The sequence below is a fragment of the Cyanistes caeruleus genome, chromosome 20 (assembly GCF_971803275.1).
Source record: "Cyanistes caeruleus chromosome 20, bCyaCae1.hap1.1, whole genome shotgun sequence".
Classification (NCBI taxonomy): Eukaryota; Metazoa; Chordata; class Aves; order Passeriformes; family Paridae; genus Cyanistes; species Cyanistes caeruleus.
The window spans coordinates 2,829,234-2,855,294 of NC_141720.1; the positions used below are offsets into that span (position 1 = coordinate 2,829,234).

At 51.5% G+C, this 26,061-nt stretch overlaps 2 protein-coding genes and 1 long non-coding RNA gene across 8 annotated transcripts in view; 2 read left to right on the forward strand and 1 right to left on the reverse strand.

Annotated features, from left to right (window-relative positions):
* ASTN2 (astrotactin 2) overlaps positions 1-26,061 on the reverse strand; it is a 300,670-nt gene that overhangs the window by 87,845 nt on the left and 186,764 nt on the right. For all 4 annotated transcript variants that reach the window (XM_086857798.1, XM_086857799.1, XM_086857801.1 and 1 more), the window contains exons 14-17: positions 23,690-23,814; positions 23,231-23,335; positions 21,656-21,835; positions 1,104-1,369 (exon numbers count right to left, since the gene is read on the reverse strand). In XM_086857798.1, the coding sequence (XP_086713924.1) occupies positions 1,104-1,369; positions 21,656-21,835; positions 23,231-23,335; positions 23,690-23,814 (676 nt within the window). The remainder of the gene's footprint in view (positions 1-1,103; positions 1,370-21,655; positions 21,836-23,230; positions 23,336-23,689; positions 23,815-26,061) is intronic.
* LOC147649687 (uncharacterized) lies at positions 1,794-3,953 on the forward strand. The gene is made up of 2 exons (XR_015278100.1): positions 1,794-1,866; positions 3,906-3,953. It is a non-coding gene; the product is annotated as an uncharacterized LOC147649687 (long non-coding RNA).
* TRIM32 (tripartite motif containing 32) lies at positions 8,468-16,140 on the forward strand. 3 transcript variants are annotated; one of them, XM_086857803.1, is made up of 2 exons: positions 8,468-8,543; positions 11,243-16,140. In XM_086857803.1, exon 2 carries the CDS (start codon positions 11,315-11,317, stop codon positions 13,256-13,258), a length of 1,944 nt encoding a protein of 647 aa, XP_086713929.1. In that variant the 5' UTR covers positions 8,468-8,543; positions 11,243-11,314; the 3' UTR covers positions 13,259-16,140. The 3 variants fall into 3 exon arrangements, with proteins under 3 accessions (XP_086713929.1, XP_023793857.1, XP_086713930.1); XM_023938089.2 differs by lacking the exon at positions 8,468-8,543 and adding an exon at positions 8,836-9,234; XM_086857804.1 differs by lacking the exon at positions 8,468-8,543 and adding an exon at positions 10,188-10,436 and having other exon boundaries at positions 11,248-16,140.

The window sequence follows — 26,061 nt, forward strand, 5'->3', positions numbered from 1 at the left end:
GAATGTCTTCTTGCAGATTGCTGCTGGGAAGCACATCTTTCTTGCCTGAAGGAATCCAGCTTTCCCAGTGCTCTCCCTGTACCTGCAGTGCCTCATCCCAGCCCTGCCCTGGGCATACATCATGGGAGATAGGGAGTTTGAGGAAAAGATCCAGAAAGAGAGGCAAACTGAGGTGTGGAAGTCAGGCATGGCTTCATGCAAGGACCAAGAGGGTTGATAGATGGGAGAGCAGGAAGCAGATCAAAAGGGAGGCAGGGAGTGACAGTCCCCAGAGACAGCACCCAGAAACTTGGGTACCAGGAGAAGCATGAGCACTCCTCCCCATGGATGTGGGAAGGGGATGAAGCATCACTCCTGGTGGTCACACCCCCACGTGCCAGGATTGTTTCCTGACCTGCAGCCCTCTGCATCCCACCCACAGCTGCTGCATGCTGGCTCACTCCAGACGTCCTAATCAAGTACAGGCTCAGTGCTAATAAGTGACTTTAAGCAGCTCTGTCATTTCTGGACTTGAGATTGGGGTCAGAGGGCTGCGGAGTGGGGGTGGGAGTGGCAGTGAACCGAGAAAGTGGGAACTCAATCTCCACAGGATTAACACTGAAGCTCTTGCAGGAGCCCAGCCCCAGGGATCAGTGACCTACAGCCTGGCTGGTCCCTCCTGGAGTAACAGTGACCTCCTGTGGCTGTGGGACTGTCCCGAAGGGAGGGTTCTTCCCTTCCTCTGCTCATTTGCAAAGCCACACTGGAGCCCTGGAGGCCTCTGGCCACCCCTCAAACAGGTATGTCCGAGATTTTGGAGCCAGACTGAGCTGGGGCTTGGCTCCTGAGACCTCTCCACAGGACACATCCTGCATACCAGCATGGACACTGGGAATGACTGTGGCTTTGGCTGCTTATGGCATTGCCCTGAACCTATTGAAGGCAGGGAGGTGCAGGTCTGAGAGGGCTGTGTGTGGTGGGCAGCAGAACCTGCCAGCTCCATCACTGGCACCATCCCACAGCACTGGAAAACACCCCCTGGCTCCAGGGGGCTGCGGAGGGGATCTGAGAGGGGACAGAGCGAGGTCACAGAGGTGGGGCTGGCCCGTCACAGGCTCACTCACCTCCCTGGTGTCGTTGTCCTGGATCAGAGCGTACAGAGGCACCACCCTGTTGATCTCCAGCAGAACCGGGGTCGGGCTGAGCTGCTCCTTGCCGGGCCGGCGGCACAGGTGGCAGGTGGACGGGCAGCGCCCTTTCTCCTCGCAGTGAATCTCCACCCCCGAGATGAGGTGGTCATCTGACAGCATCTGTGCTGTCAGCAGGCCTGACAGGTACGTGATGAAGGGCATGGATTTCAGCTCCTTCTTGTTCCCAAGCTCAGTTGTTTCTGGGTTAGGAAGAAACCAAACAGTGTTAAACAAATCTCAGCACAGGTCTCTTCCCAAAGCCAGAGTGCTGCAGCCAGGGTAAATGCAGCTGCTGAAGGTGCAGGCCAGGTGGGAGCAGGAAAAAAGAAAGGTCAAGGAGAGGAGAAAAACAGGACTTGCAGGTCACTGCTTGGAATTGTGAGCTTTTAGACAATCACGTCTAAACTGACAAAACTGATTGTTCTTCTTTTTTGTAACTTGCATATCCACTTTCTGTGCTCCAAAATGGGACAAAATCACCTCAGTATATCTTCCCTGACAAAGAGAAACATACCCAAAGGGACCAAAAGGAGCTGAATGCCCTTTAGCCCTACCCTAACATCAGTCCCCTCTAGTCCTCGTGATCCTCAGGTGACTCTTGTGGGTGACACAATATCCAGGGCACTGAAATGGATCCAAAGAGGCTGCAAAAGGACTGCTTGGAGGGATGGAGCCCCTTGGCAGTGAGGAAAAGCAGGTATGAGGACAAACTCTCTGCATGGAGAATAGATGGAAGCATTACCAAAACCTAATTGCCAACACTGCTTTCAGGAAACATTCAGGCCTTTGAAACCCACTGGGAAACCACCTGGTGGGTCTTGAGCATGAGGCAATAAACCCATAGAACCTTTACTTTGTTCTGGGTTCATCCAAACACTTGCTAAGGCCAAGGGGAGTTTCACACTTGAGCAAAGGAGACACAACTGCAATGTCTGTCCTGTACACTTCCATTTAAATTCTTTGTCTGTAGCTGGGCTGACCCAAGAAGGCCCAACATTCATAACCTGGTGACAGACCTACAGAAGAAAAGGCTTTCTCCATCTTATGGCTGTTGCCTCTAGCAACAGATTCCCAGTCCCGAGAAGGAGCGGAAGAGGAGCAAGGGTTGTCTCAACACACTGGGCTTGCAGTGACATGCAGCTGATCTGGCAAGGCACAAGCCATTTGGAAATACAAGTAAACAGCATTCATTCATGACTCCCAGAGCCCTCGAGGGTAGGGACAGACCTTCCCTGCTGTCTGGCTGTCAGGGAACACTTCTGTGCACAAGATCAAAACTGTCATGGGGAGAACGAGCAAATTCCAACCACCCCCTGTTTTAGTGGAATAGAAGGGGAGCAGTTGCTAAGATAAATTAAAACAAGGCTGTAGGGAGATGTTTCAACATCTAGGGAGACACTGGAGTGCACAGACATTGGAAACAGGAGGTGCAGCTGCTTCTTGGAGAGATTATTTTCTAGAAGATCAGCTCCAGGCAACTTCAAGTCTCATAAGGGAAAGCCATGAAGCCTTGAAATACAGGGTGGCAGAGAAAGAAGAAATTTATAGGGGGATACCATGAGCCTCTTCTCACTTGTGAATAACATCTACTAAATGTTATCACTACTAAAGTACAGGTAGAAGAGAAAGGTGATAATTACACTTCTGGGCTGCAAAGCTTCATCACCAGAGCTGAAGCAGCTTTAGAGATCCTTCATGGAGAAGGAAGCTTTGGAGCCATGTTTTAAGGGGGAGGGACACGAACACAGGGCTGAAAAGACAGTGAAATCAGTTATCTCATGACTGGCAACAGGATATCAAACCTTCCTTCTGAATTATTTGCTTTATAGCTAAGAATTATAGATCGCTATAATCCAACCAGCGGGAGCAAAGCCATTTCAGGAGCAGCAGTGCTCAGGTGGAGCTGCACAGGGGAAGGCACAGAGTTCTGAAAATGAGGTCAGGTAGAAAACTGTGAGCTCCCCTTCCCCAGCAGCCAGGGGCTCAGTGACAGATTAACCACAAAGCTGGGTGTCTCATGGCAGACCTGTGAGCAGAGCAGACTTCATGGTTGAGGTGGAATTGGCTGTCTGCAGTTAATCCTCTTTAGAACAGACCCCAGCTGAACTGGGGAAAAGGATTCCTTTGCAGACTGGCAAGGATCCATGGTGCTCCCTTAAACGTACGAGGTACCAGGGCTCTGGGTACGACTCCAAGGGAAGAAAATGAAATAGGGAATGATTTAACAGAGGGAAACTGGCTTCATTGTCAAATTGCCACCTGTCATCCAGACAAACATTTAGACGTCATCAGCACTGGGTAGCAATTCCTGGTAGCTTTTGTGGGGTGGTTTTGGGGTGCTTACATACAGCCCTAACAAAATAATCCCCCTGTTTCTGCTACTGGAACCTATCTGGGAGCAGCAGCAGCAGCACACCCTGCTTGTGAGGCAGCTCCTCCAAGAGCCAGAGAGAGGCAGTGAGGAGGAGATGCTCCTCATCTACTTGCTTAGGTGCTTCCTCCCTAGAAAGCTGGAGGTTTCCTTGCTGGATGCAGTACTTCCCTCTCATCCCACCCAGATCCCCCCACCCACCACTCAGGGCATCTCACGGGGGGAATTTTCAGACCTGAGAGGTATTTTCCCTCCAGAACATATTCCTGCACCTGCTGTTGCAGCTATAGCCAGGGAAGATGGGATTGGGGTCCCTCAATTTCCCCCTGCTTTACATCTGACAAAAGTTTTGGTTTTCTCTTCAGCTCCCTGCATACAAGGAAAGGGATCAGCAGTAAACTGGAGATGACCCACAAGTTCTTTTAGGCTCAGCCTGGCTTTTATTACCTATACAGAACAGGGTAACCTCTCAGGACACTCCTGCAAAGCCTCTGCTTCACTCCTGGGGAAGGGCTTTGAAGGTGACTGCTGCCAGGATGCTCCCAAGGTCCTTTCTGGGAAGAGGAGGAGACTCAGCTGCAGCAGTGAGGATATGAGGATCCCTTATCAGCCCCTGAATCTGAACATGCTGTCACTAACACTGCTGGCAACCCAGCTGAACCCTGGCAACATCTGCTTGGGAGCAGAGAGCCTTGGATGCAGTTGGATGCGTCATGGCAACTTGTGGGAATTATTTGTCTGAAATATGGATTTAAACAAACAAAAAAAAATAACCAAAAAAATAAACCAACACCACCACAAAACAAATAAAATAACAGCCTTGTGCCAGGCATCAGGCCTTGTGTAAGAAAGGGAGAATGAACAGCACAGGGTGTGCAGAGGTGTGTTTGCCTGCTGGGGTGCCTGGCTGTGTTTCTGGGCTCCACCAGGATTTTACAATCCCACAGCACGAGGTGTGTGCCTGCACCAAGGGGTCCCTGCTCGGGATGCAGCAGTTGCTGATGTGGGAAAATGCTTCCAGCATTACCAGCAGCACCTCCTGGTGCCTGGACATGAGGGAGCAGGGTAACACCACTACTACAACAAAAACAACAGTGTAATGCCTAATTTGCACTGTAAAATCTGTACTGTCCTGAGAGCTCCCAGGAGGAGGTGGGTTTCCTTGTGGCCCAGCATTTCATACAATACCTCTTCCAAAAGATCCCCAAGTCATCCAAAACTGGGAATCATTCCACTTGCCACAAAAATGCAGCCATATCAGGGGTAGGATGTGATATCTCCTGAAGAGCAGAAATGCTTGGAACAAGGACAGGACAAGGCTCTCCAGCTGGAGTTGTAGAGGGAAAAGTGGGAACAGACCCAAGTAGGGATTCCTATAGGCTCAGCAGGTTAACCCCACCAACACCAACAGGCTGCTCAGCTGGGCTTGATTTAGGACCTGGGGTTTGCATTTTATGCAAGGAAGAGGGAATTCTGCTCCACCTTCTGCATACTCCATCCTTCACTGGACAGACCTAGTGCCACCACAGGCAGGACAGTGGGGACTTGTGGCCAGGACACATCCAGGACACAGGCTGCCTGTATATCACCCGGTGGAATAATATCCTTTTTGCTGGCAAATCCATCCAAAGGGAGTTAGAAAGGAAATCAATAGATGTGTTTGCCTGGGAATTTCTCCTGCACTGAGATATTGACAGTGCAGTGGCCACCAGGTCCGTGAAGAGCTTTGGACAGATTTAATGCTGCCCACTGTTAGTGATGGGCAAACACTGCTGGGGATGTGAGGAAGGTGTGGGCAGTGTCCAGGGGAGTCAGTCTGGCACATCCATCCATGTGTGTGGGAGGGACAGGACAGGACAAGAGGGATTACTGCTGAGGAACCGCTACTTTTGGGACACGAATCCCACGTGGGAATGCCCTTCCCTGGGAGACGGCATGCGCTCAGCGCGGCCGGGGGGCTGCAGGATGCGAGCGCGGAGCTGAGGATGGGCAGTGCGGGATGCGCCCGCCGGACCCTCCCCGCAGCGGGGCCGGCCCGGAGGGGCAGTTGTGGCCGTGTCGGTCCGTGGGGCCCTGCTGCCCTCTCGTGGCACCGCGGCAGGACGGCGCTGGGATCCCGGGATGCGGCACATCATCCCGGGATACAGGACATCATCTTGGGATGCAGCACATCATCTTGGGATACAGGACATCATCCCGGGATACAGCACATCATCCTGGGATACAGCACATCATCCCGGGATGCAGCACATCATCCTGGGATACACCACATCATCTTGGGATGCAGCACATCATCCCGGGATACAGGACATCATCCTGGGATACAGCACATCATCCTGGGATGCAGCACATCATCCTGAGATACAGGACATCATCTTGGGATACAGGACATCATCTTGGGATACAGCACATCATCCTGAGATACAGGACATCATCCCGGGATACAGCACATCATCCCGGGATGCGGCACATCATCCTGGGATACAGGACATCATCCTGGGATACAGGACATCATCTTGGGATGCAGCACATCATCCTGGGATACAGGACATCATCCTGGGATACAGGACATCATCTTGGGATACAGCACATCATCCTGGGATACAGCACATCATCTTGGGATGCAGCACATCATCCTGGGATACAGGACATCATCTTGGGACACAGGACATCATCCCAGGGTACAGGACATCATCCCGGGATGCAGCACATCATCCCGGGATGCAGCACATCATCCTGGGATACAGCACATCATCCTGGGATACAGGACATCATCCCGGGATACAGGACATCATCCTGGGATACAGGACATCATCCCAAGATACTGCACATCATCCTGGGGTATTGCACATCCCACCTCCCTCATCCTGCAGCCCCTCTGTGCCACCCACGGGGTCTCATCCTTCCGTCCACATCCCAGCCTCGAGGAGGGCAGTGTGCTAACATCCCCTGGCTGTCGGTGCTTGATAAACTCCAAAACACTTTGGCCCCACAAGGGTGGCTCCATGACCCCCCCACATCCCCCCCTCCATGGCAGCTGGCTCCCTGTCTCCTCCAACACACCCACACATCCCTTTCCATGGGATGGCTGAGACCTTCCCAACCCTGCCAGCTGGATGTCCTGCTACTGGCATGGGGCAGCCCCCTGGGACACACCACCTTGTCCATGGGTCAGGGTGACCAGAGTCCCGGGCTGCACAACCTTCCCATCCTTCCTTGTCATGTAGGGTCCCCATACTCACACATGATGGGTAATATCATCAGCTTGTCATTGTCACCTCTAATTAAATCCAGAGAGCCCTTTGTTTTCTCCCCAGGATGCATTGGAGGATTGTTTCCTATTTCTACCATTGTTTTTTTCCTCACACTGTTCATTTTCAGGTGTGGGTGGCCTCACAAGATCTGCCAGACCACCCTGGTTTCAGTGTTTACATCCATTTTTCTTCCCCATATATCAGGGACTGAAAGAGCATTTCCCTGGTGAGGCCAGGAACTTGGAGTGAACCCTGTGTCCCCTCCCTGGGCACAGCAACACCCCCAGGGAGCCACTGGGGCTTGGACTTTAAATCTCACTCGTTTTCTTCTGCAGCCCTGGCCAGGCTTTGCATCTGCTCTTGATGCCTCTGAATGTTTCCACCGCCCACACTGCTGATCCCTGCTGCTCCAGGGATGTAGATCCCTTCCAAATGAACCATTATTCTAAACAAAGTGGAAAAACCATCAAGAGCAGAAGGTGGCAAGACTTGCTGCATTATGCAAGTGCTTCCTTCAGCGCAGGTCGGTGGCGGCTGGAGCAGGTGAGCAGTGGAAAAGCGCTGTAGGCGGACAGGCCTCATGGAGGGATTTTAGAAAATGGTTAAACTGAGAACATGCCTCTTCCCCGGGCAGTGAATTCCTCTGAGCCTGAGCCTCCAGAGCTGGAGAGCTGCATGTCGGTCCTGGGCTGACCACGAGATGCTGCCTGTGGCACTGGAGCACCAGTGGTGTGTGAAGGACACGGTTCCCTTGGCTTCCCCCTGACCTTCCTCAGCTTGCTGTGCAGCCCCACAGGGTCACAGCAGAAGGGGTCTCTCTGCCATCTCTAAAGCAGCTTCATCCAAGCAAAAATGGGGCTGCTGCCCCTGATGGTGACAGTGGCTTCAGGAATCACGGGGCAGAGCCCAGCCATAGGCCAGTGGCCAAATCCCTGCCTCTGGTTGCCACTGCCAGCCTGCAGCGTCTGCTCACAGCTGCAGCTATACCCAAAAATAGTCCTTTTTGTCCTGGAGCCCACAGGCTGCTCCAATGCACCCTAGGAAATGAGAAACACGCGTTTCAGTAGGTGATGCTAAACCCATCAAACACTCAGGAACCTGCTGGGAGAAAGAAAAAGGGGAAAGAAAAAGGGGAAAGAAAAAGGGAAAAGAGGGGGAAAGGGGAAGGGAATGGAAAAGGGAAGGGAAATGAGAAGGGAATACAAGGCAAGGTAAGGGAAATGAAAAAGGAAGGGAAAAGAGGAGAATAGAGAAAGGAGAAGGGAAGGGAATGAGGAAAGGGAAGGTGGAATAGAAGGGAAGGGGCTGATCCTGCAGCAGCACTGCCTGATCAGGGAAAGGGCAGAGAACAACCCGCGTGTGCCTAAAGGACACATAACAACCCGATTAAAAAAAAAAAAAACTAAAAAAAATTAAAAAATTTAAAAAATCCCAAACAAACAAAAAAATAAAATAAAAAACCCAAAGACGGTTCTTCTTCCCCATTGTTACTTTCAACCTTTCCTTTCATAACGAGCCGAAGCACAAGCCCGGCAGACCGAGGTCCATCCCTCGGTCCATCCACTCCGCCACAGCCGCCCCCCCCCCCCCCCCCCCCCGTGCCGGTGTCGCGGTCCCCCCGGTGTCCCCCCCCAGACCAGGCCAGCAGCGGAACCCGGACTACATCTCCCGGCAGGCCCCGCGGCAGCGCTCACGTGACGCGCGGCGCGCGGCGGACGCCGGGAGCGGCGCGGCCCGGAGCGGCGGCAGGTGAGGAGCGCGCGCGCGGGGCCGCGGCGGCGGCGCCCCCTGCAGGGCGGGGCGAGCACGGCGGGACCCCCGGGCGGGCGGCGTGAGGGGACGGGACGGGATGGATGGACGGGATGGATGGACGGGAGGGAAGGGGATGGGATGGGATGAAGGGAATGAAAGGGGGCGATCGGGCCGCGCCCCGCGGGGTGGGCGCTCCCCGCCGCGGATCCGCCTCGCTTCATTCCCCCCGGCAGGAGCGCGGCGGCCGGGGCTGAGGGGGCTCGGAGCGGGCCCCGCTGCCACTGACCCCGCGGGCAGACGGAGCCTGGGCGTGTGCTTTGTGCGGTCAGGCACCGGCACGGGGCACTCCATGGCTGCCCCATCCCCGCAGTGGCCAAGGCCGGGCTGGACGGGGCTGCCAGCAGCCTGGGCCTGCGGAACGTGTTGAATTAGGTCATCGTTAAGGTCCTTCCAACCCAAACCCTTGGGTTTTTCAGTGAAACCCCTCCAAACGCAGGGGTTGTCCTGCCGGTTGTGTTGTTGTGACAACTCCTGTCAGCGGCGCTTATTTTTGCAGCATTACCCTATTATTTCCCCTCGTTAATGACACGAGCTCCGAATTACAAGTGTAGCCTCTGCTCTCACCGCAGACACTCACTAAAAACTACCGGGTGACAAGAGAAACCACGGCAGGAAATTTCCTCTGAATGTAAGGAAAGAAAACTCGCATAATTCACGGTTTTATGGCTTGATCCTCAGCTGAGGCTTTCTATAATACCCTGCTCTGCGTCAGAGGAACTGCCCCGGGAGGGACCGACACGCAAGAACAACTCGCTGTTAAGGAAACTTCCATGGAGGCACAGCCGAGTGTGAGAGGGAGATAAAATGAAAAAATAATGTCCCATTACTGAGGGCATGCTGACATTCCAATAAAGAGGGTTATGTATGAAAAGAATGTCATACAAATCAGCTCTCAAAAAGCCCAACCTGACTTAAAATCCCATCCACAGTTGTTCTTTAATGAAAATACTTGTTTTAAAGGTAGCTTTTAATGTAACTCTCAGTACTTGGTGCCTGTGCTGCTCCCTTGTCCTTCCCTAAGCGAGTCTTTTGACGTGTTTCCAAGGAAAGTAAGAATAATGAACCTGGTATCCTGTGTTTCATTTTTTAAAATCATTTTAAATCACAGATTTTTTCCTCCCTCAGAGGAAGGTTTCTGTTCTCCGTGGCAGTGCCCAGGTTTCTGCTTCTCCAGGGCCAGGGCTGTGATACTCAACCTGCCACCGTGGAGCTGATCCCAGCATGGTGCCTGGGGATTCTGTCACACCACTGAATCCCTTCATGAAATACAGGCTTTAAAGGACTCTGAACTGCAAATGACAAATTACAATTAGGGGGCTTTTTTTCTATGCTGTATGAACAGAAAGAACTTTTCTTCCTTGCGGTTGTTTTTCTGCCCAGGAACATGCAGCAAACTGAAATACACAGAATATTTCCCAAAGAGGAAGGAGGCAGACCCAGCAGGGAAGTGAGAATGCTGTGTGCATGCAGCCATTTCTCAGCGAGAGCTGTGTGTTCACATCCCTCTGCCACTCTCTCTTTATTTCAAAGACTAACTACTTCCTTCTCCTCCTCCTCTTCCCTAGAAGAAAGGTTTTCTTCCCTATTTTTTAGTGGCTAAGCAGTACAATAGCAAAGGATTTGAAACCCAGTCTAGTGAATAATAACTTAATGATGTGAGCCCTGTTCTGTTCCTTTTGAATGGATGGCTGCTTTGGCAGGAGAGCTGCTGGGATCTGCTCCCTGCTGGGAGGGATGTGAGGGTGGAGAAACCTGGATTGAAGCTGAACAGCAACCAGAGTGGTGTAAAACTGAACCAGGGGACGAGAACGAGGTCAACGCTGCGAGATTGTGAAACGAGGAGAAATTAAATGCAGTTAAGCTGAGTTCAGGAGCTAATAGTGAACGCTGGGAGTCTGTTTGGAGTTGTCTGTTAACTCCATTACTGCTAATACCTGCCTGAGCTGTGTTTAATTGGCATGAAGCATGCTGCAGCATGGCAGAGGTTACTGAGATGCACTGGCATCAAATCTTCTCTGTGTTTTCAGCGTGCACAGTCACCCCCAGAACGAGTGGAAGCTGACAGAACATTCCTGCTACTTTCACTTCCTGGCAAATGTATGAAACCTTGAAAATGTGTTTTGGCTCTCTAGCAAAGCAGAGTGAACCAAGCACATTTATTTTGTTGGTATCTGATGTCACATCTGAATGCAGGTCTCCAGAGGTGATCTATTAATGTCCTAAAGCATTGCACCATCTGGTTCCTTCTTTGATGCACAACATTTTGAATGCCTGGTTTAATCTCCCTGGGTTTCAGTAAATTATGTAAACTCAGAGTCTTGGCAGCAGGAGATGGGCACCATGAGGAGATGATTCAGTCATCAATATCTACTGGGCTTCCATATTGGTGCCATTACACTTATTTCAGCTCTACTTTACAAATTTTGCAAGTGAATAATTCATCGCACTGGGAGCTGCAAGTTAGTTTTGAAAATTTCCCACCCTGAGATTAGCTATGACTAATCCATCCTTCCCAACGTGGAAAAGCTAACTGGGTTTCTTTTTCTGCAGGGTTAGGCGATAAGTCAGAAATAAATTGCATGTATACATAACTGCTGGTGGTGACATAAATCACATTTCCCTTTTTTTTCTTCCAGGACAGAATCAGAGCACCTTGGAATAGATGTGAGCACAAGGCACTGCGCCGGGTAAAGCTGCCTTGGAGCACCATGGCTGCCGCCCCTTATCTCAACTCGGACGCGCTGCGAGAGGTCCTGGAGTGCCCCATCTGCATGGAGTCCTTCACCGAGGAGCACCTGAGGCCCAAACTCCTGCACTGTGGGCACACCATCTGCAAGCAGTGCCTGGAGAAGCTCCTGGCCAACAGCATCAATGGCATCCGGTGCCCCTTCTGCAGCAAGATCACGCGGATCACCAGCTTGGCTCAGCTCACTGACAACCTCACCGTGCTGAAGATCATCGACACGGCCGGCCTGGGGGAGGTGGTGGGGCTTCTCATGTGCAAGGTCTGCGGGAGGAGGCTGCCAAGAAACTTTTGCAAGAGCTGTAGCTTGGTTCTGTGTGAGCCCTGCAAGGAGGCTTCACACATGCCCCCAGGTCACAGAGTCATTGCTATCAAAGAGGCTGCTGAGGAGCGTAGGAGGGAATTTGGGACGAGGCTTGCCAGGCTTCGGGAGCTCATGGGTGATCTTCAGAAAAGGAAAGCTGCCCTGGAGGATGTTTCAAGAGACCTGCAATCCAGATACAAAGCGGTTCTGCAGGAGTACAGCAAAGAGGAGCGCAAGATCCAGGAGGAACTGGCCAGGTCACGCAAGTTTTTCACCACCTCTTTGTCTGAAGTGGAGAAGATAAATAACCAGGTGATGGAGGAGCAAGCTTACCTGCTGAACTTAGCAGAAGTGCAGATAATGTCTCGCTGTGACTATTTCCTTGCCAAAATAAAGCAGGGGGATATAGCTCTCCTGGAGGAGGCAGCGGATGAGGAAGAACCAGAGCTGACAAACAGTCTCCCAAGAGAGCTGACTCTCCAAGAGGTGGAACTCCTGAAGGTGAGCCACGTGGGACCGCTGCAGATCGGGCAGGTGGTAAAGAAACCCCGGACCGTTAACGTAGAGGAATCTCTCGTGGAAAGTGCAGCATCCTCTTCTGTACCATTTAGGGAGCCTGATCTGGTGCAAGAGGAGCCCAGCTGCACCCCCCACTCCTCACCAGCCAAGCCAAGGATGCCTGAAGCAGCCACGAGCATCCAGCAGTGTTACTTCATCAAGAAGATGGGCTCCAAGGGCAGTCTGCCAGGGATGTTCAACCTCCCCGTCAGCCTGCACGTCACCAGCCAAGGCGAGGTGCTCGTGGCAGACCGGGGCAACTTCCGAATCCAGGTTTTTACCCGCAAGGGTTTCCTGAAGGAGATCCGCCGCAGCCCCAGCGGCATCGACAGCTTCGTGCTGAGTTTCCTTGGAGCAGACTTGCCCAACTTGACCCCCCTTTCTGTCACCATGAACTGCCACGGGCTGATCGGTGTGACGGACAGCTACGACAACTCTGTCAAGGTGTACACCATGGACGGCCACTGCGTGGCGTGTCACCGGAGCCAGCTGAGCAAGCCCTGGGGCATCGCCGCGCTGCCCTCGGGCCAGTTCGTCGTCACCGACGTGGAAGGGGGGAAGCTCTGGTGCTTCACCGTGGACCGTGGCGTGGGGGTGGTGAAGTACAGCTGCCTGTGCAGCGCCGTGCGCCCCAAGTTTGTCACCTGCGACGCTGAAGGGACCATTTACTTCACTCAGGGGCTGGGGCTCAACCTGGAGAACCGGCAGTACGAGCACCACTTGGAAGGAGGCTTCTCCATCGGCTCCGTCGGCCCGGATGGGCAGCTGGGACGCCAGATCAGCCATTTCTTCTCCGAAAATGAGGATTTCAGGTGCATTGCTGGGATGTGTGTTGATTCCAGGGGAGATCTGATCGTTGCTGACAGCAGTCGTAAGGAAATCCTGCATTTTCCTAAAGGAGGCGGCTACAACATCTTAATCCGGGAGGGACTCACCTGCCCGGTGGGTATTGCCATTACTCCCAAAGGGCAGCTGCTGGTGCTGGACTGTTGGGATCATTGCATTAAGATCTACAGTTATCACCTGAGAAGATATTCCACCCCTTAAAGGCTTGGTTGCAAGCAAAGCCTGTCTTGGCAGTGGAGATTCTTGCAACCTCCTTGAAATCCAACGGGAACCAGTGTCAAGCCTTCAGGAAGATCGTGCCATAACTGAAGGGGATTTGGCATAGAGGTCATCATGTTCTGTGTTTAGAAACAAAATAGCTTTTGTGGTGGTGGTCTGCTTTTTCTTCTTGTTTTTTTTTATATAAAATCCATACAAATAAGAACAAGCGTAATGGAAAGGATCCATCCTTTGCAGTCTTGGTTCTTGTGACTGATCACTCCATAAACCTCTTCACCTCCTTATGCCACATCTCCTACGCTTCCAGCTTCAACCATTGTGTCTTTCTTTGTGCCATAAACACTGACTAACTCTAAAAAACTCTAAAAAACTCTAAATCACCCTTCCCTTAGAGAACTAGCAGAGGCAATCCTGTGGTACTTGCAAGGAACTGGGTAGCAGTTGTCTGGGCAACTCCTGGAGAGAGCAATTTGTGCTTGCAGCACTGCATAAAACGAAATGGCCTCTTCAACCGTGCCGAGATGAAGCTTTGCTTCCACCCTGACGAGGCAGGGCTGTCTCTCCCATTTTTCTGGTGTTCAGGAGATTGCCCTGTCGTGCCATTTGTGAATTGTGTCTGTTCCATGTGAAGTGAGTACTGTGCAATTGTGGGAGACTGACCTGAGCCAGAAAATTGCCCTCTTTATTCCTGATTTGTAAGAATGCAGGGGTTTTATTACTAATCAGAGTTTTGCTAGATAGAAGGGGATAAAAAGGGAGGGAGGGGGCTGGAGAAAGGAAAAAAAAAAATGAGGGGAAATCTAGGGTTGCTATTTACTGTTGTTTTATTATTAAATGTATCCTGGAAACTGTCTATGGAAGGTCTATCTGGTATCTAAAACTTCCTGGGGAAGGGGGAAGAACTAGGGGAATAAGAGTGGGAGATTGTAGGAAATGAGATTAAATGCAATATATTGTATGTTCACCTGCACTTCACTACTCTGCATTCCAGAGCACTGCATTTAGCAATAGATTTCCACTTATCTGCACCTCCTCTGTGCAAGTTACTCACTCCTGAGATAGGGATGGGCAGAGGGGACTATGTCATTTCTATTTTTTTAAGACTTGGAAGCACATCCACTGGTGTGGGGTTTTTTTCCCTTGCACAGCAAAACACTACATTCCTGAGATTTATTTTTTTTTTTGTAATTCTTTTTTCCACGACACCAGCAGGCACCAGAATTGCTGCTCATCGTGGCTTTGGGCCAAATGAAGCACAAAACTGCAGCTGTGTGAACCAAGGCCCCCACAGTGCTGCTCTCCTGGCTGATAAATGTGTACCTCAGTGTGGTGCTGCTCGCCCAGAATAGTTTATTGAAGGAAAGATGCATTTAAATAGGGCACAGTGGTAGCATGTTAATCTGCCACAGATAATAGTTACACTGCAGTGCATTTATTTGTTGCCATCAACAACGTAGTTGCAAATTTGGGGCCACGACAGACAATATAAAAGCTGATTTTATGGTGGCTGCCATGCTCCAGCAAATTGTTTGCTACTTGTCCTACAACATGTTTGCAACAGGTGATTTTTTAATTTTTTTTTTAAGCCCATATACTTTTCCCTGCTGAAACAGAAAAGAGAAACAGGTTGGTGAGCTGTTGCTGCTCTAGCTGGATGTTTGGCAGTTAAAGGGATTGCAGAAAAAGCGCTGGAAGCAGATTTTGGTGGGATTTGGGTTTTTTTTTCCCTCTCTTTCTTGTGCTCAGCCAGTGCTGAAGGAATGAACACGCAAACACAGCTGTGTGATGGAGCTTCCATCAGGGCAGCTTCCAATTTTTCCTGCTATAATGTGCTGGGAAAAGCTTGTGGAGAAGGGAGCTAAAGGCATGAGGTGGTTGATGGTGCTGAGGCACCCAGGGGACTCAATTCCCCTCCCCTCCCCTGCTGTGCTTGCCAGGCTACAGACTTCTACATCGCTATTCACATTCTCTGCTTCTCCTTTTTGGGTGGGAGGGGGCAGTTGCCCAAGGCATGTGACAGCAATTCGAGGAGCCTTTCTCATCCTGAATGTGTGTTTTGGGGAGGTGGTGATGATTACTGGGCTTTGCTACAGTTCATGACATTGTAACTGAAGGCATTTTTCCAATTTTATGACAATGGCAGTTCCTCCCCTTCTGGTTTCTTTTAAACATTTCTCCTGCTTCCAAGAACTGCTCCACACAGGAGGCTACTGTGGACCTGAATAATTAAAGCAATATTATCTATGATAATATGTACCTCTGTAATTTTCTGTTCCCGTGGATTTTATTTTTTTTCTTTTTTTTTTTTTTTTGCAATAAACAGCACAACTGCTAGCAATAACATTTCCTGGAGTGCTTGAAAAAATAATTAAAAAAAAAAAGGAAAAATTTCAAAGCTGGTCCAGTAAACTGAGCAGTTGGTTACTCCAGCCTGTTCCTGGTTACATAGTTCAAACAAAGCATCTGTCATCTGTTTTTCACTCAGAGAGTTAAGAAAAGTAACACCAACCCTGCGAGGCACTGGTGGGCCAGGACAGTGCAGTGTTGGGGCTCTGTCTTGCCTGCAACTCTTCCAGTCTGGGGTTTCAGGGAGAAAAGGTAAAAAGAAAACCTGTCCCTCACCCGGGGTCTGCACATCCCCTGACAAAACTCAACTGTGAGATGATGTTACAGAGCTTTTCTTGCTGTGGTGCTCCCACACAATGTCATGATCATCTGCCAAACGAGGTGAAATGGAGTAATTAAGGATTATGTTGAAATAGTTTGGCTCCTGCTCTGTATCTGGAGGAAGAGCTTGTCTGGTCATACGTATGTGTTTGGTTTTTAAAGATTGTGTAATAAAGGAGAAATTGATCCAATTAAAAGTGCATTGCAAACGGCTCATTTTCTTATTAAAACACTTCATCTTCTCCCCTCCATGGCAGATTGGATTTTACAGCCAGTGGGGATTGAATTGGGAACACAGAGGCTACGAGACCCTTTTTATGTGTCAGGTTGTCGAGGATAAATCTGATCTTGGCAGACTTGTGGAACTTTCCTGACACTTCCCTACCCACCTCATAAACCAACGCTGTGGTTTTGTACCCTATGACACTGCCTCAAGGGCAGCATCTTCCTTGTCACCTGATGTTTCAGAAGTCTGATTTCAGTTCACTGGCTCTGGGAGCTCAACAGGACATGGGAGCCTGGCTGAAAACTCCATCCCCTGGCTCATCCCTGCTCTGCCAGTGGGGACCTGTGGTGCAGCCAGGACACATCAGGTGCCATGGGCTCACCTAGAAGACCTCAGCCTTTGGTGCACTTACACTGTGAGGGTACAAAACACCTGGGTTTCCTCTGCTTGTAGTCCCCCTCCTTGGAGAACAGCTTGGGCTGTTCTGATGTTGCACCATGATTAAATTATTTTTAGATCAAAACTTTGCCGTGGGAGCTGAGCTGGTGAGGGAACCTGGTGTGACTGAGGGTGCAGCTCGAAGGTGCCTCAACCCCAGCTGGGGTGGTGCCAGTGGAGCTGCCAGATGGCTCCTGGATGGTCAGCAGGGACATTTCCTCAGCAGAAACACCCACAGCACCTGCAGGTTCTCCCCTTGTCCAGCCACCTGCCTGGTCTGGGTGAAGGATTTCATCACTTGGGCTCATCTCAGCCCTTTAAACAGGTTGGAATTTCTGGTTTATCAAACATCCTCCAACCCTTGCAGAACAGCTGCTGTGTGGTGCTGTTGGACCTACCCTGGAGCTTTATCACAAGTTTAGATTTCTTAGAGTAGAACAGCTGAGCCATGGACATTGTTCCAGGCAAAACCAGGAGCCAGGGAATGAAGGAATGAAGAGTCTCCTCTTCATTCCTCATCAAAGGGGGTAGAGTTACAAAAGTAAAAATAAAGCCAGATGCTTTGAGTTGTTCCTATTGTATAGCTTAAGTGATTTTTCTGGGTCATTACTCAATGCGAGGATTTAAAGTTATTTCATTTTGCACAACTAATTACTTGACTTGCCTGGCAATTCTGGATTACAATGAGCAGTGCATAAGGTCATTTAGCAGACTTACTCACAGCACATGTTTTAGTCTAAACTAAATTTCATGGCAAGCAGCTAGATTGTTTTTACCTCCTCCGAACAAAATGTTGAAATCTGAGGGTTTGAAATAATGACATAAAGCAAGCAATTAAGAGTGTTAAAAGAGTGTTCAAAAGGTAATAGAGTGGTTGTACATAGGGACGGATCTCAAAAACAGGGAAATTCGATGTGTTCTACTTCTGACCAAGCACATATAAGGGAAACCCATTATGTCCTTTAACTGCTGAAAAAGTAGCTTTACAGCTTTCTTAATGCACCTGATTGCATCTAGGAAAGGAAAACTAAACGTTCCTGCGGACTAGTTCAATCTTAATTGTGTTAATGGCAGTATCAGACCTGAAGGGAGACAAGTGCAGCCTTGAAAGGACAGGAGGGAGCCTCAGAAGAATATGGACTGCTATTTTAGCAGAGCCCCAGGCTCTATCCTTAATTTTATGAAGGATATTTATGAAGATCTCCTGTCAAAACTGGTGAGTTCACAAGAAAGCATGAAAGCTGTCACCTCTTACAGGTAAATGCAGTTCATGGAGTGTGGTCTGAGAGAAGAACTGGGGAGGGCAGGGCGCAGAAAGGCTTAGGGAATGTGACAGGACCTGCCAGAACACAGCCCCTCCAAGGACTATTCCTATAAATGATCGATCACTGAGAGGGAACATGAACATTGTTCCCATCTGCAGCAGCCACAGGCTGAGCTTGCTGAGCACTCAGCATGGCCAGGGAACCTCAGCCAAGGATACTCTATCTAGAGATCATAGGAAATTCAGTAAAAACAAACATTTCCCTCACTGCAGACCTAAAGTGACCTCCCAGCTGGGCAGTGAAACCCTCTGGATCTCCCCACCCAGGCACACACATCCTGAGCCCATCAGCATCCCTTCCTGCTTCCCAGCTGGGTTTCTCCAGTGGGAGTAAGCAAACTGGAACAGCTCTTGCAGAAATCTCACCAAGGCTATCAGATTTTGCAATCAGGGCAGCTCTTCCCCTTCCCTAAGCAAGCTCTCCTCCTCACCAGCCAGAACGAGGAGCCACAGAGCAACCAGCTCTCTGCTGAACTTTTATCAGTGAAAGAAGTGGTTACCAGCAGGGGGATTTGCTGGATGGAGGGATCATTCTCTTCCCTGATGTACAGTTTTGGAGTCTCTGAGGTGGGGTGATCCCAGCCTCCACTGCAGTTTATTATTATGGCACTGTGTGGTGAGGAGTAGCCCAGTTTGGGTCAGCTGTCCCAACACCTCACCCACCCCATCCTAGTGACTGTGGGGACAGAACGCAGACAGGGAGGAAGCGTGGATGCCATGAGGACAGTGCTCAGCAGCAGCCAGCACTCTGGGGTGTTATCCACACTTGTTTCTCCAGAAATCCACAGCAACACCGTGACAAAGCCGGTTCCCTCCATCCCGCCAGGCCCAGCACATTCCTACACACAGCAGGAGCTGCCTGGGGACATCACGTTTGTCCCAGCTGCCAAATGAAGGTCCTCACACAACTGCTACCAACTTAATGAGGCACCGTCAGCGTTAAATGCTGGCTCCACCGGGGAAGAAAACCGATGTGGGCTCCCATGGCACAGATCAATGGCTGGGTCGATCTCAAGGTCCCTGCTTGGAGGCCACTCGATGTGTTAAAGCATTGCTTGGCTGCACAGAGCCAGAGCAAGCAGCCCAAAAAATGGGCTTTTAATCACTCTGCATGAAGTAAAATTGGAGTTTGCTTTGGTGTGCTCACGGACTGAGGCTGCTCCTGTGAGGGAGCCTGGGGGATGCTCCCGTGCCTGCCCTGAAGGAGCGCAGTGCTCGGTGTGCCACAGCCATGCCACCATGCCCGTCTGGCTGTCTCTTGTGGGATTCTGCAAATCCTTAGGGACAAGGGCAGGCTGCTCTGTCACCTCACTTCCCCCCACACAGTCCTCATCCACCCTCAGGAGGAAGGGAACGCTGGTCACTGCTGCAGGCAGAGCAGGCTGCCCGCTCCGTGCTGTCCCTGGCCAGAGGCAGATCCCTTTCCCTGCCCTTGGCAGAGCTCTGCAGATCCTGACCCGTGCCACAGGCTCTGGGACAGCTCCAGCCCCGGCACGGAGCCAGCGCCTGCCCTGGCACCAGTGGCGTCAGCTTCTCCTCAAAACCATGTTTTCAATTAGGGCTCGACGCACAGATTGTGCCTTTATTGTCGGAGGCCTCCTCCTGAGGCCCGGCGATTGATTTATGAAGTTGATTAAAATATTAAAATAATTTTGTGTGGTGCTGCAAACACCCCGTAATGCACATTTTTCTCCGAGATGCTGCTCTCCAATTAGCTTGAGACTCTCCTCTCTCTCTCCTCTTGTGACCTGTTTTGTCCACTAACAAATTACAGTTATTCTGGCCCTACTTTTATATTTATTAGAGCTGATGCATATGTGTTCTCACTGAGCAGTTCAGAATGGCTGGTGAGCAGCGGGGAGCCTGGCAGGCCAGAGCTGTTCTGAGTGGAGAAGGCATCCAGAACTGTCTAGCTGGAGCTATTTATTCTGATCTGCCTTATGTTGCTGGCAAAATGAGGGTAAATCAGTAGACAAGTTGGGAATAAAATCCATCTACCATGAACAGCGAGCTCTTTCTCTTGGCTAACTGGGATTTCCCTGGGACAGAGCCCTGGGTTTCCCACGACACTTTGTCCACAAGCTGATCTCCCCAAGAGCCCTGGCCATCCTCAATGTCCTTCCAAGTGCATTTCCTGGCCATCAAAGAGCTGAATACAACACTGGTCACCTCTGCATTGCCCACAGCCCCAAAGTGCAACCTCACTGACCCCACCAAAGCCACAGATGGAGCCAGGCAAAAAACACAAGGTCAGGGCCAGCACCTGGTGCCCAAACACTGCACAATCAGGAGGGAAAGGTTTATGTCCAGATAAATCCCTCAGGGGATCCCTGGACTACCATGAGTGCTTTGGAGCTTCACAGGCAGTGGGAAAGAACACTCTGAATGCCCCAAAAATGCCAGGACAGCCAGGCACAGCTCCGGGAGTGGGGGCAGGACCCGGGTGGGGAGTGAGTGAGGGATCCACCTCGGCCAGCTGCATACCGTGGACTAAAAGGAAATTATTCTGTCCCTGAGCACTGCTTTGCCTTCAGGCCCTGTGCCACTGTGGGGCTTTGTGGCCAAGCCCTGAGCCACCATTGCCCTGGTATGGGGAAGTGGGAGTGAAGGGATGGGAGATGTTTCATCACCAGATCAAGCACTGTTCATGTCCCCTCTGGCCCCAGCATCATGGAAGAGCAGCAATGCTTGTGCCAGGCCTGGACTGCAGCAGCAGTCTCATTCTCCTGAGAAACCCTTGTCTGGGTTTGGTTTGGTCCCAGGTGATGGTGCTGGGACCATGGGGCACTCGAGGTCTGACACGTTTGCCCCTGGAGTGCAGGGAGTGCTCCCGAGTGATTAATAACATCGTGAGTACATAAACACCCCACCTCCACGTGCCTCCTCCTGCTAAACAGGGGCATTGCTATGGCAAACTTCATTTATCACTATTTAAAACCCAAACAAACGAGCACAGGGTGTTATAAATACGCTTACAAGACGAGCTGTGCTGGGAAAACGGAGAAGAAAATGAGCCAAGAGCAAGGGAGGCAGCGTGTGGGAGAACACCTCCTTCTGTCGGGTTCCAGGGAGCGAGGCTGCTCTTGGCAGTGCCACCAGAGCAGGATTCAAGTGCCCTGATGGCCTCTGTCACCATCAGCCCTAAGGTGGGCTCTGTGATACACCACAGATGTTTTTTAAATAGAAAAATATCAGATCCAGGGCATATCCCCAACTCCCTGGAGGAGAGAGATGAATTGGCAAATGGAAGGCTACAGCGATAAGGCAGTTTTTATAAACATAACCTAATTGTATTACTTCAAAGTCCTGAAGTTTATTGCCCTGTTTAATGATGTGTCTCGTTATTTATGGTGTAGCACAATGAGTCTGCTATTGATTTAATGCACTTCCTTAAAGACTGTCATTGTCACAAGCAATAAAACAAAGCCATTCTGAGACAGCTCATTTATGTCACATTTCCATCAGCTGACCCCGGGCACTCGAGGGCCACCGTGGGGACAGGGGTCACCCTGAGCAAGGATGGAGCCAGAGTGTGGAAGCTGAAGGGCAGGAGCAGGCAGGGTGGCTCAGGGATGCTGCCACTGGGCACTCAGTTTGGGACAAGGCTCTGCCTGAGCCCACTAACCAGGGGGATGGTATACTCCTGGGAAAGGGGGTGATGGATGCAAACCAGCACACAACACCTGATGTTTGTGCCCCTGCCCGTTCCCGTCGCCCTCCTCACCTTTCTGGTACTGGAGCCAGAGCTGCTGCTGGACCTTCTTGCTGGGGAAGTGGATGGTGCAGCTGAACTCGGAGCCGTACAGCGCCTCTGCGATGTAGTGGGAGCCAAACTGCTGGATGAAGGAGAGCAGCTCCTCCCGGCTGCTGTCCTTGTTCAGGATCTTCAGGATGTTTGCAAAGCCTGTGGGAGGGAGGCAGGGGGTGGGCAAGGCAGCCAGGCAGGGGAAGGAGCCCCAGAGGTTCCCTGCTCAGCTCGTACAAGGACCCGCATGGTTGCAGTTCCTCCTCTTGCCTCCACCTGATCCTTTGGAATCCACAACCTGTTATTACCTCGGGCTGTGGCTCTGACCTCCTTCTCTGATTCCTCTCCCTAAGACATTTCTCAGAGAATTTTACAGGGATGTGCATGTGAACAAGTGCACACACACACACACACACACACACACACTCACTCCATCCTTCCCAGCTCATCTGCTCTTCAGGCTGCTGGCACATCATTAACACCCTCCCCAGAGGATGTGCTTGGCCTTTGCTTGGCTGAATCCAAAACCAGAGATGTTCCATCCCTAGTGCAGACACCCAGCACAACTGGGAACTATTTTTAGGAAAGCTGGAGACAGCCCAGAGGGACACACAGGGTTGGGCTGGTGGCAGCTCCGTGGGTGTGCAAAGGTCAAGGCATCACTTGGGCAAAATCCATGGAGACAGCAGGGACCTCTGGCATGGGACAAGGACATGGACCCTGCTGCTCTGTGGAGGTGAAATATCCTGGAGATGCTGGTGACTTCACAGCACTTCAGCATCACTTGGAGCTGGCTGAGAGCACCGATTTGGTTCAGTGGTGGAACAGAAAACATACTGCAAGAAAATACGTCATAACTGTCACCCAAATGAGATTATCTGGCTGGTTGGTTGGTTGGTTTATTGAAAGAGAAGGCTGTTTTAATAAAAAACCCAGAAGAATTCATTTTGAGCTGAACCCACGTATTTCTTTTTCAGCTCTGAGCAGGTTATTTCATTTTGGGGCTGTGCAGCCTGTTAGCACTAAATCTTTTTTTCTTTCTCTCTCCATTTAAAAACTCGTTGATTTTTAAATAAAAAGTGCTATTTTGAAACGAAAAGGCAAAACATTTCAGGTCGCAACAAAATGTTTCAGCATTTCTGAAACAAAATGTGTAGCTATAAAAACGTGGCAGTGAAATGTTTTGACATTTGCAGGATCCTCCCACCCACCCCTTCTTCATCTGTGACTCCCTGTTGTATATGACCTGCTTTTCCAAGTGCTTTGGTTCCTTTTGAAACCACTTTTTTTTTTGGACTGGTTTTTGTATCTATACATATACACAGCCACCCCACAACAAATCCTTCCTGCTAGCTGCTTACTGGCTTCCTCCTGCCTTTGACCTCACCTCTTGCTGAACAAACTCCCTGCCTCAGTTTCCCCCCTGTGAAAAAAGAGAGGCGAATCTCCCTGCCTGCGTCTGCAGGAGGTGGGAAATGTCAGTGGGTTGCTTGGGGCAGAAAACCACCACCCAGCCATGCAGACACATGATTCCCTGCCCCTGGAATCCCTCACCTGCAGAGAGCGTGATGGAGCTGAGCTTCACCCTGTAGAGGTTGCTCCTGACCCGCCAGTGCTGCACCATGGGGTACCCCATGGCCTCGTCGTACTTGATGTCCCCTGCAAAGAAAAAGCAGGTGGGTGATTGGGGAATGTTTAATGCCCCCAGCTTGCTCTGTGCTGCAGGGGTGAGAAATGGGGTGGTGGAAGGGCTGGAAAGTCCCAGTGGTGCTGTGGGGTCCCCGGAGTGCTGGCAGGACCAGCACTGGGGTGGCTGTGACTGCCAGGAGCTCACAGGGACGGAGATGCTGCTGGGCTGGACTCCCACATGCCTCAGAGTATTTCTGCCCCAGGCACACGGGAAGGATGGCACAAAGGGGGTGATGATGCCCCTCAGGAACCACACTGGGATCCAGAAGAGGTTGTTCCTCCTGTGCTCTCCCCTGGGACACTGGAGCCGGGGGCAGCTCGTACCTGTGAGGAGCTGGAGATCAGGAAGGGGCTCCGAGAGGACACCACGGCACTGCTCCTCCACGGGCAGCGGGATCACCAGGAGGCCATCAGCCAGCTGGGGGAAGTCCTTGATGAAGTTATTCTCCCTGCAGAGAGAAAAAGACAACTGCAAAGCAACGATGCAGGGCACGGCCGGGCAGCGGGGCTGGGCAGCCCTGGTGGCACGGGGACAGGAGGCTCAGGAGGGCTGGGGGACACCTGCTCCAGCAGGAGCCCTGCCAGGGGATGGGGTCTGCAGCCTCTCCACCAGCCAGCCCTGGCTGTGCAGCCCTCTGAGGTGATGCCTAATGAGCTCCCCAGGGAGTGCAGCCCCATTAGTGCTCCAGAAACATGGAACTGCTCTCAGCCTGGGGATCTGGCCACTGGGTTTGGCCCAGATTTTCAAAGTGGGCCCCTGGAGAGGGGGCAAGGAAAGACAAATCGCTGCTACACACCAAAGCTGCCCCTTTCCACACCTGCAGCATCTTCACAGATGGACAGTGGCCAAGCTCTGCTGGGGCTCCCCAGGCAGCATCGTCACCAGCAGAGTTTTCACCTCCCCCAGTGAGTCGCTCTCCAAAAGGCAGGAAAAAGTAAATTCTACAGACAGACACAAAAAACCCCGCTCTCGTGTACAGCTCACATTGCAATATTACCACACATGCAGGATCTTTTCTAACCTTGGCAGGTATAACATTGTATAATAGGCCCCTAATGAATTGTTTCTAGAACAACCGTGCCAGGGAAATTATTTGAAATGGTGAACAGACAGGTCTCTGGGAGACGAGCCTCCCCCGGTAAGCGAAATGCCTCGCGCCTGCGCCGGGGAAACAGGAGGGGGCATTTTAAATATTGATCTTAGAGCCAAAATATAGGCCAGGAGGCTTCACACCCTCCGGGTGTGGAGACAAAAGGGCAGCAGAGCAGAAGAAAGGGAGGTTCCTGCAAAATCAGGTCAGCCCCAGGAGCTTGGGGGAGGTTCAGACTGGCACCGCCTGCCCCGGCTGCATTTTTTGTGATTCTGTTAAACAGCTGCTGATTTCACTCGCCCTCCCTGGTTTTACCCCCTGTAGCCTGTCCCTGGGGGGATGATCTGTCATCCTGTGGTCCTCTCACAACTGGGGACACCCTGGCCACCTCCAGGAGTCCCAGCACAGCAGGATGCTGATTTCAGGGAACACTTCCCTGGGATACTCCCATTGCTCTGGGGCCCAGGTGTGCCCAAGGTGAGCAGGAAGCCATAGCCCTGTGAAGCAGCCTGGGGATGTTCCCAGCCCCAGGGCAGGAGGGGAGCACAGGGAGGAGCCTCTGAAGACACAGTGAGTGGGGCACAGGAAGTGTTCAGGGCCAGACTGGATGGGTCTTTAAGCAATATGGTCTAGTGGAAGGTTGAAACAAGATGATCTTTAAGGTCCCTTCCAACCCAAAGCATTCCATGATTCCCTGGCTGCACAGGCAGCCTGCCTCATGCTACAATCCCATTTCAGAGCCACCAGCACCTGCCTGCATCTCAGGAGCCTCACTTTCTGCACTGCCTCAGTGCAAAAAAGGAAAAGTGCTTTATTTTTCTGAGGGGAAAAGCCTCTCACTCACAGCGTGCTCCCAAATCTCCGATTGATCCCGCTGGGCACGGGATCCCCATGGTGGAGTGTTCTGCTGCTCTGAGCCCTTTGCTGTCACAGCAATTCCAAATGGGGAACTGCAATTACTGCTGGAGCCGTGTGGGTGGTGGGAACTGGGGCTGCAGAATAAGGCAAGTCAGTAGGGAACAGGGGAAGAAGCATGTTGGTGTCTCTGCCGCTCTGCCTCAGCAGAAAAGGGAAAACACCAGCGCTGACAAATCCCAAAGCCGGGGAGAAGCGTGATGCTGCACTGGGAAAGAGGGATGCAGCTGCACTGAGCCTGCCTGACATCCTGGAGCATGGAACTGTCCCTTTCCTGACAGGTCAGCTCCCCATCCTGCACCAGGATGAGCACCAGGGTCACAGCCTGCCCAGCCCCATACCCCACCTCTGAGAAGGGGATTCCCAGGAGGAAGCTGCTGGAACCTTCCCAAGTGCTGTCCCACATGAGGAGATGGGCCTGGTATGCCCCAAGGGACACAAAGAGATGACAAGAGAGGTGCCAGAATCTCATGTGAGGCACAGCACAGTCCCTCTGCAGAATCCTGACTGCCTGCAGGGGCAGGATGGTGATGGGGACATGCCAGGCAGGGCACACTGCTGCTGGGGTGAGCCCAGGGCACAGCATTCCATGGCTGGCAGCAGGCAGAGGCCTGCAGCTCCTCTTCCACAGGGCCTTCCTAATAACCTGGGGCTTGCATGTGCTGTGGAGGCACAAAAAACAGTTCCTGC

Bases quoted from the DNA above. Each gene is read 5' to 3' on its own strand.
- TRIM32 (XM_086857804.1), top strand. From the start codon at position 10,291: ATGGCTGCTTTGGCAGGAGAGCTGCTGGGATCTGCTCCCTGCTGGGAG. The intron at 10,437-11,247 runs GTGAAACGAGGA...CTTCCAGGACAG, and splicing joins GAGGTCAACGCTGCGAGATT to AATCAGAGCACCTTGGAATA.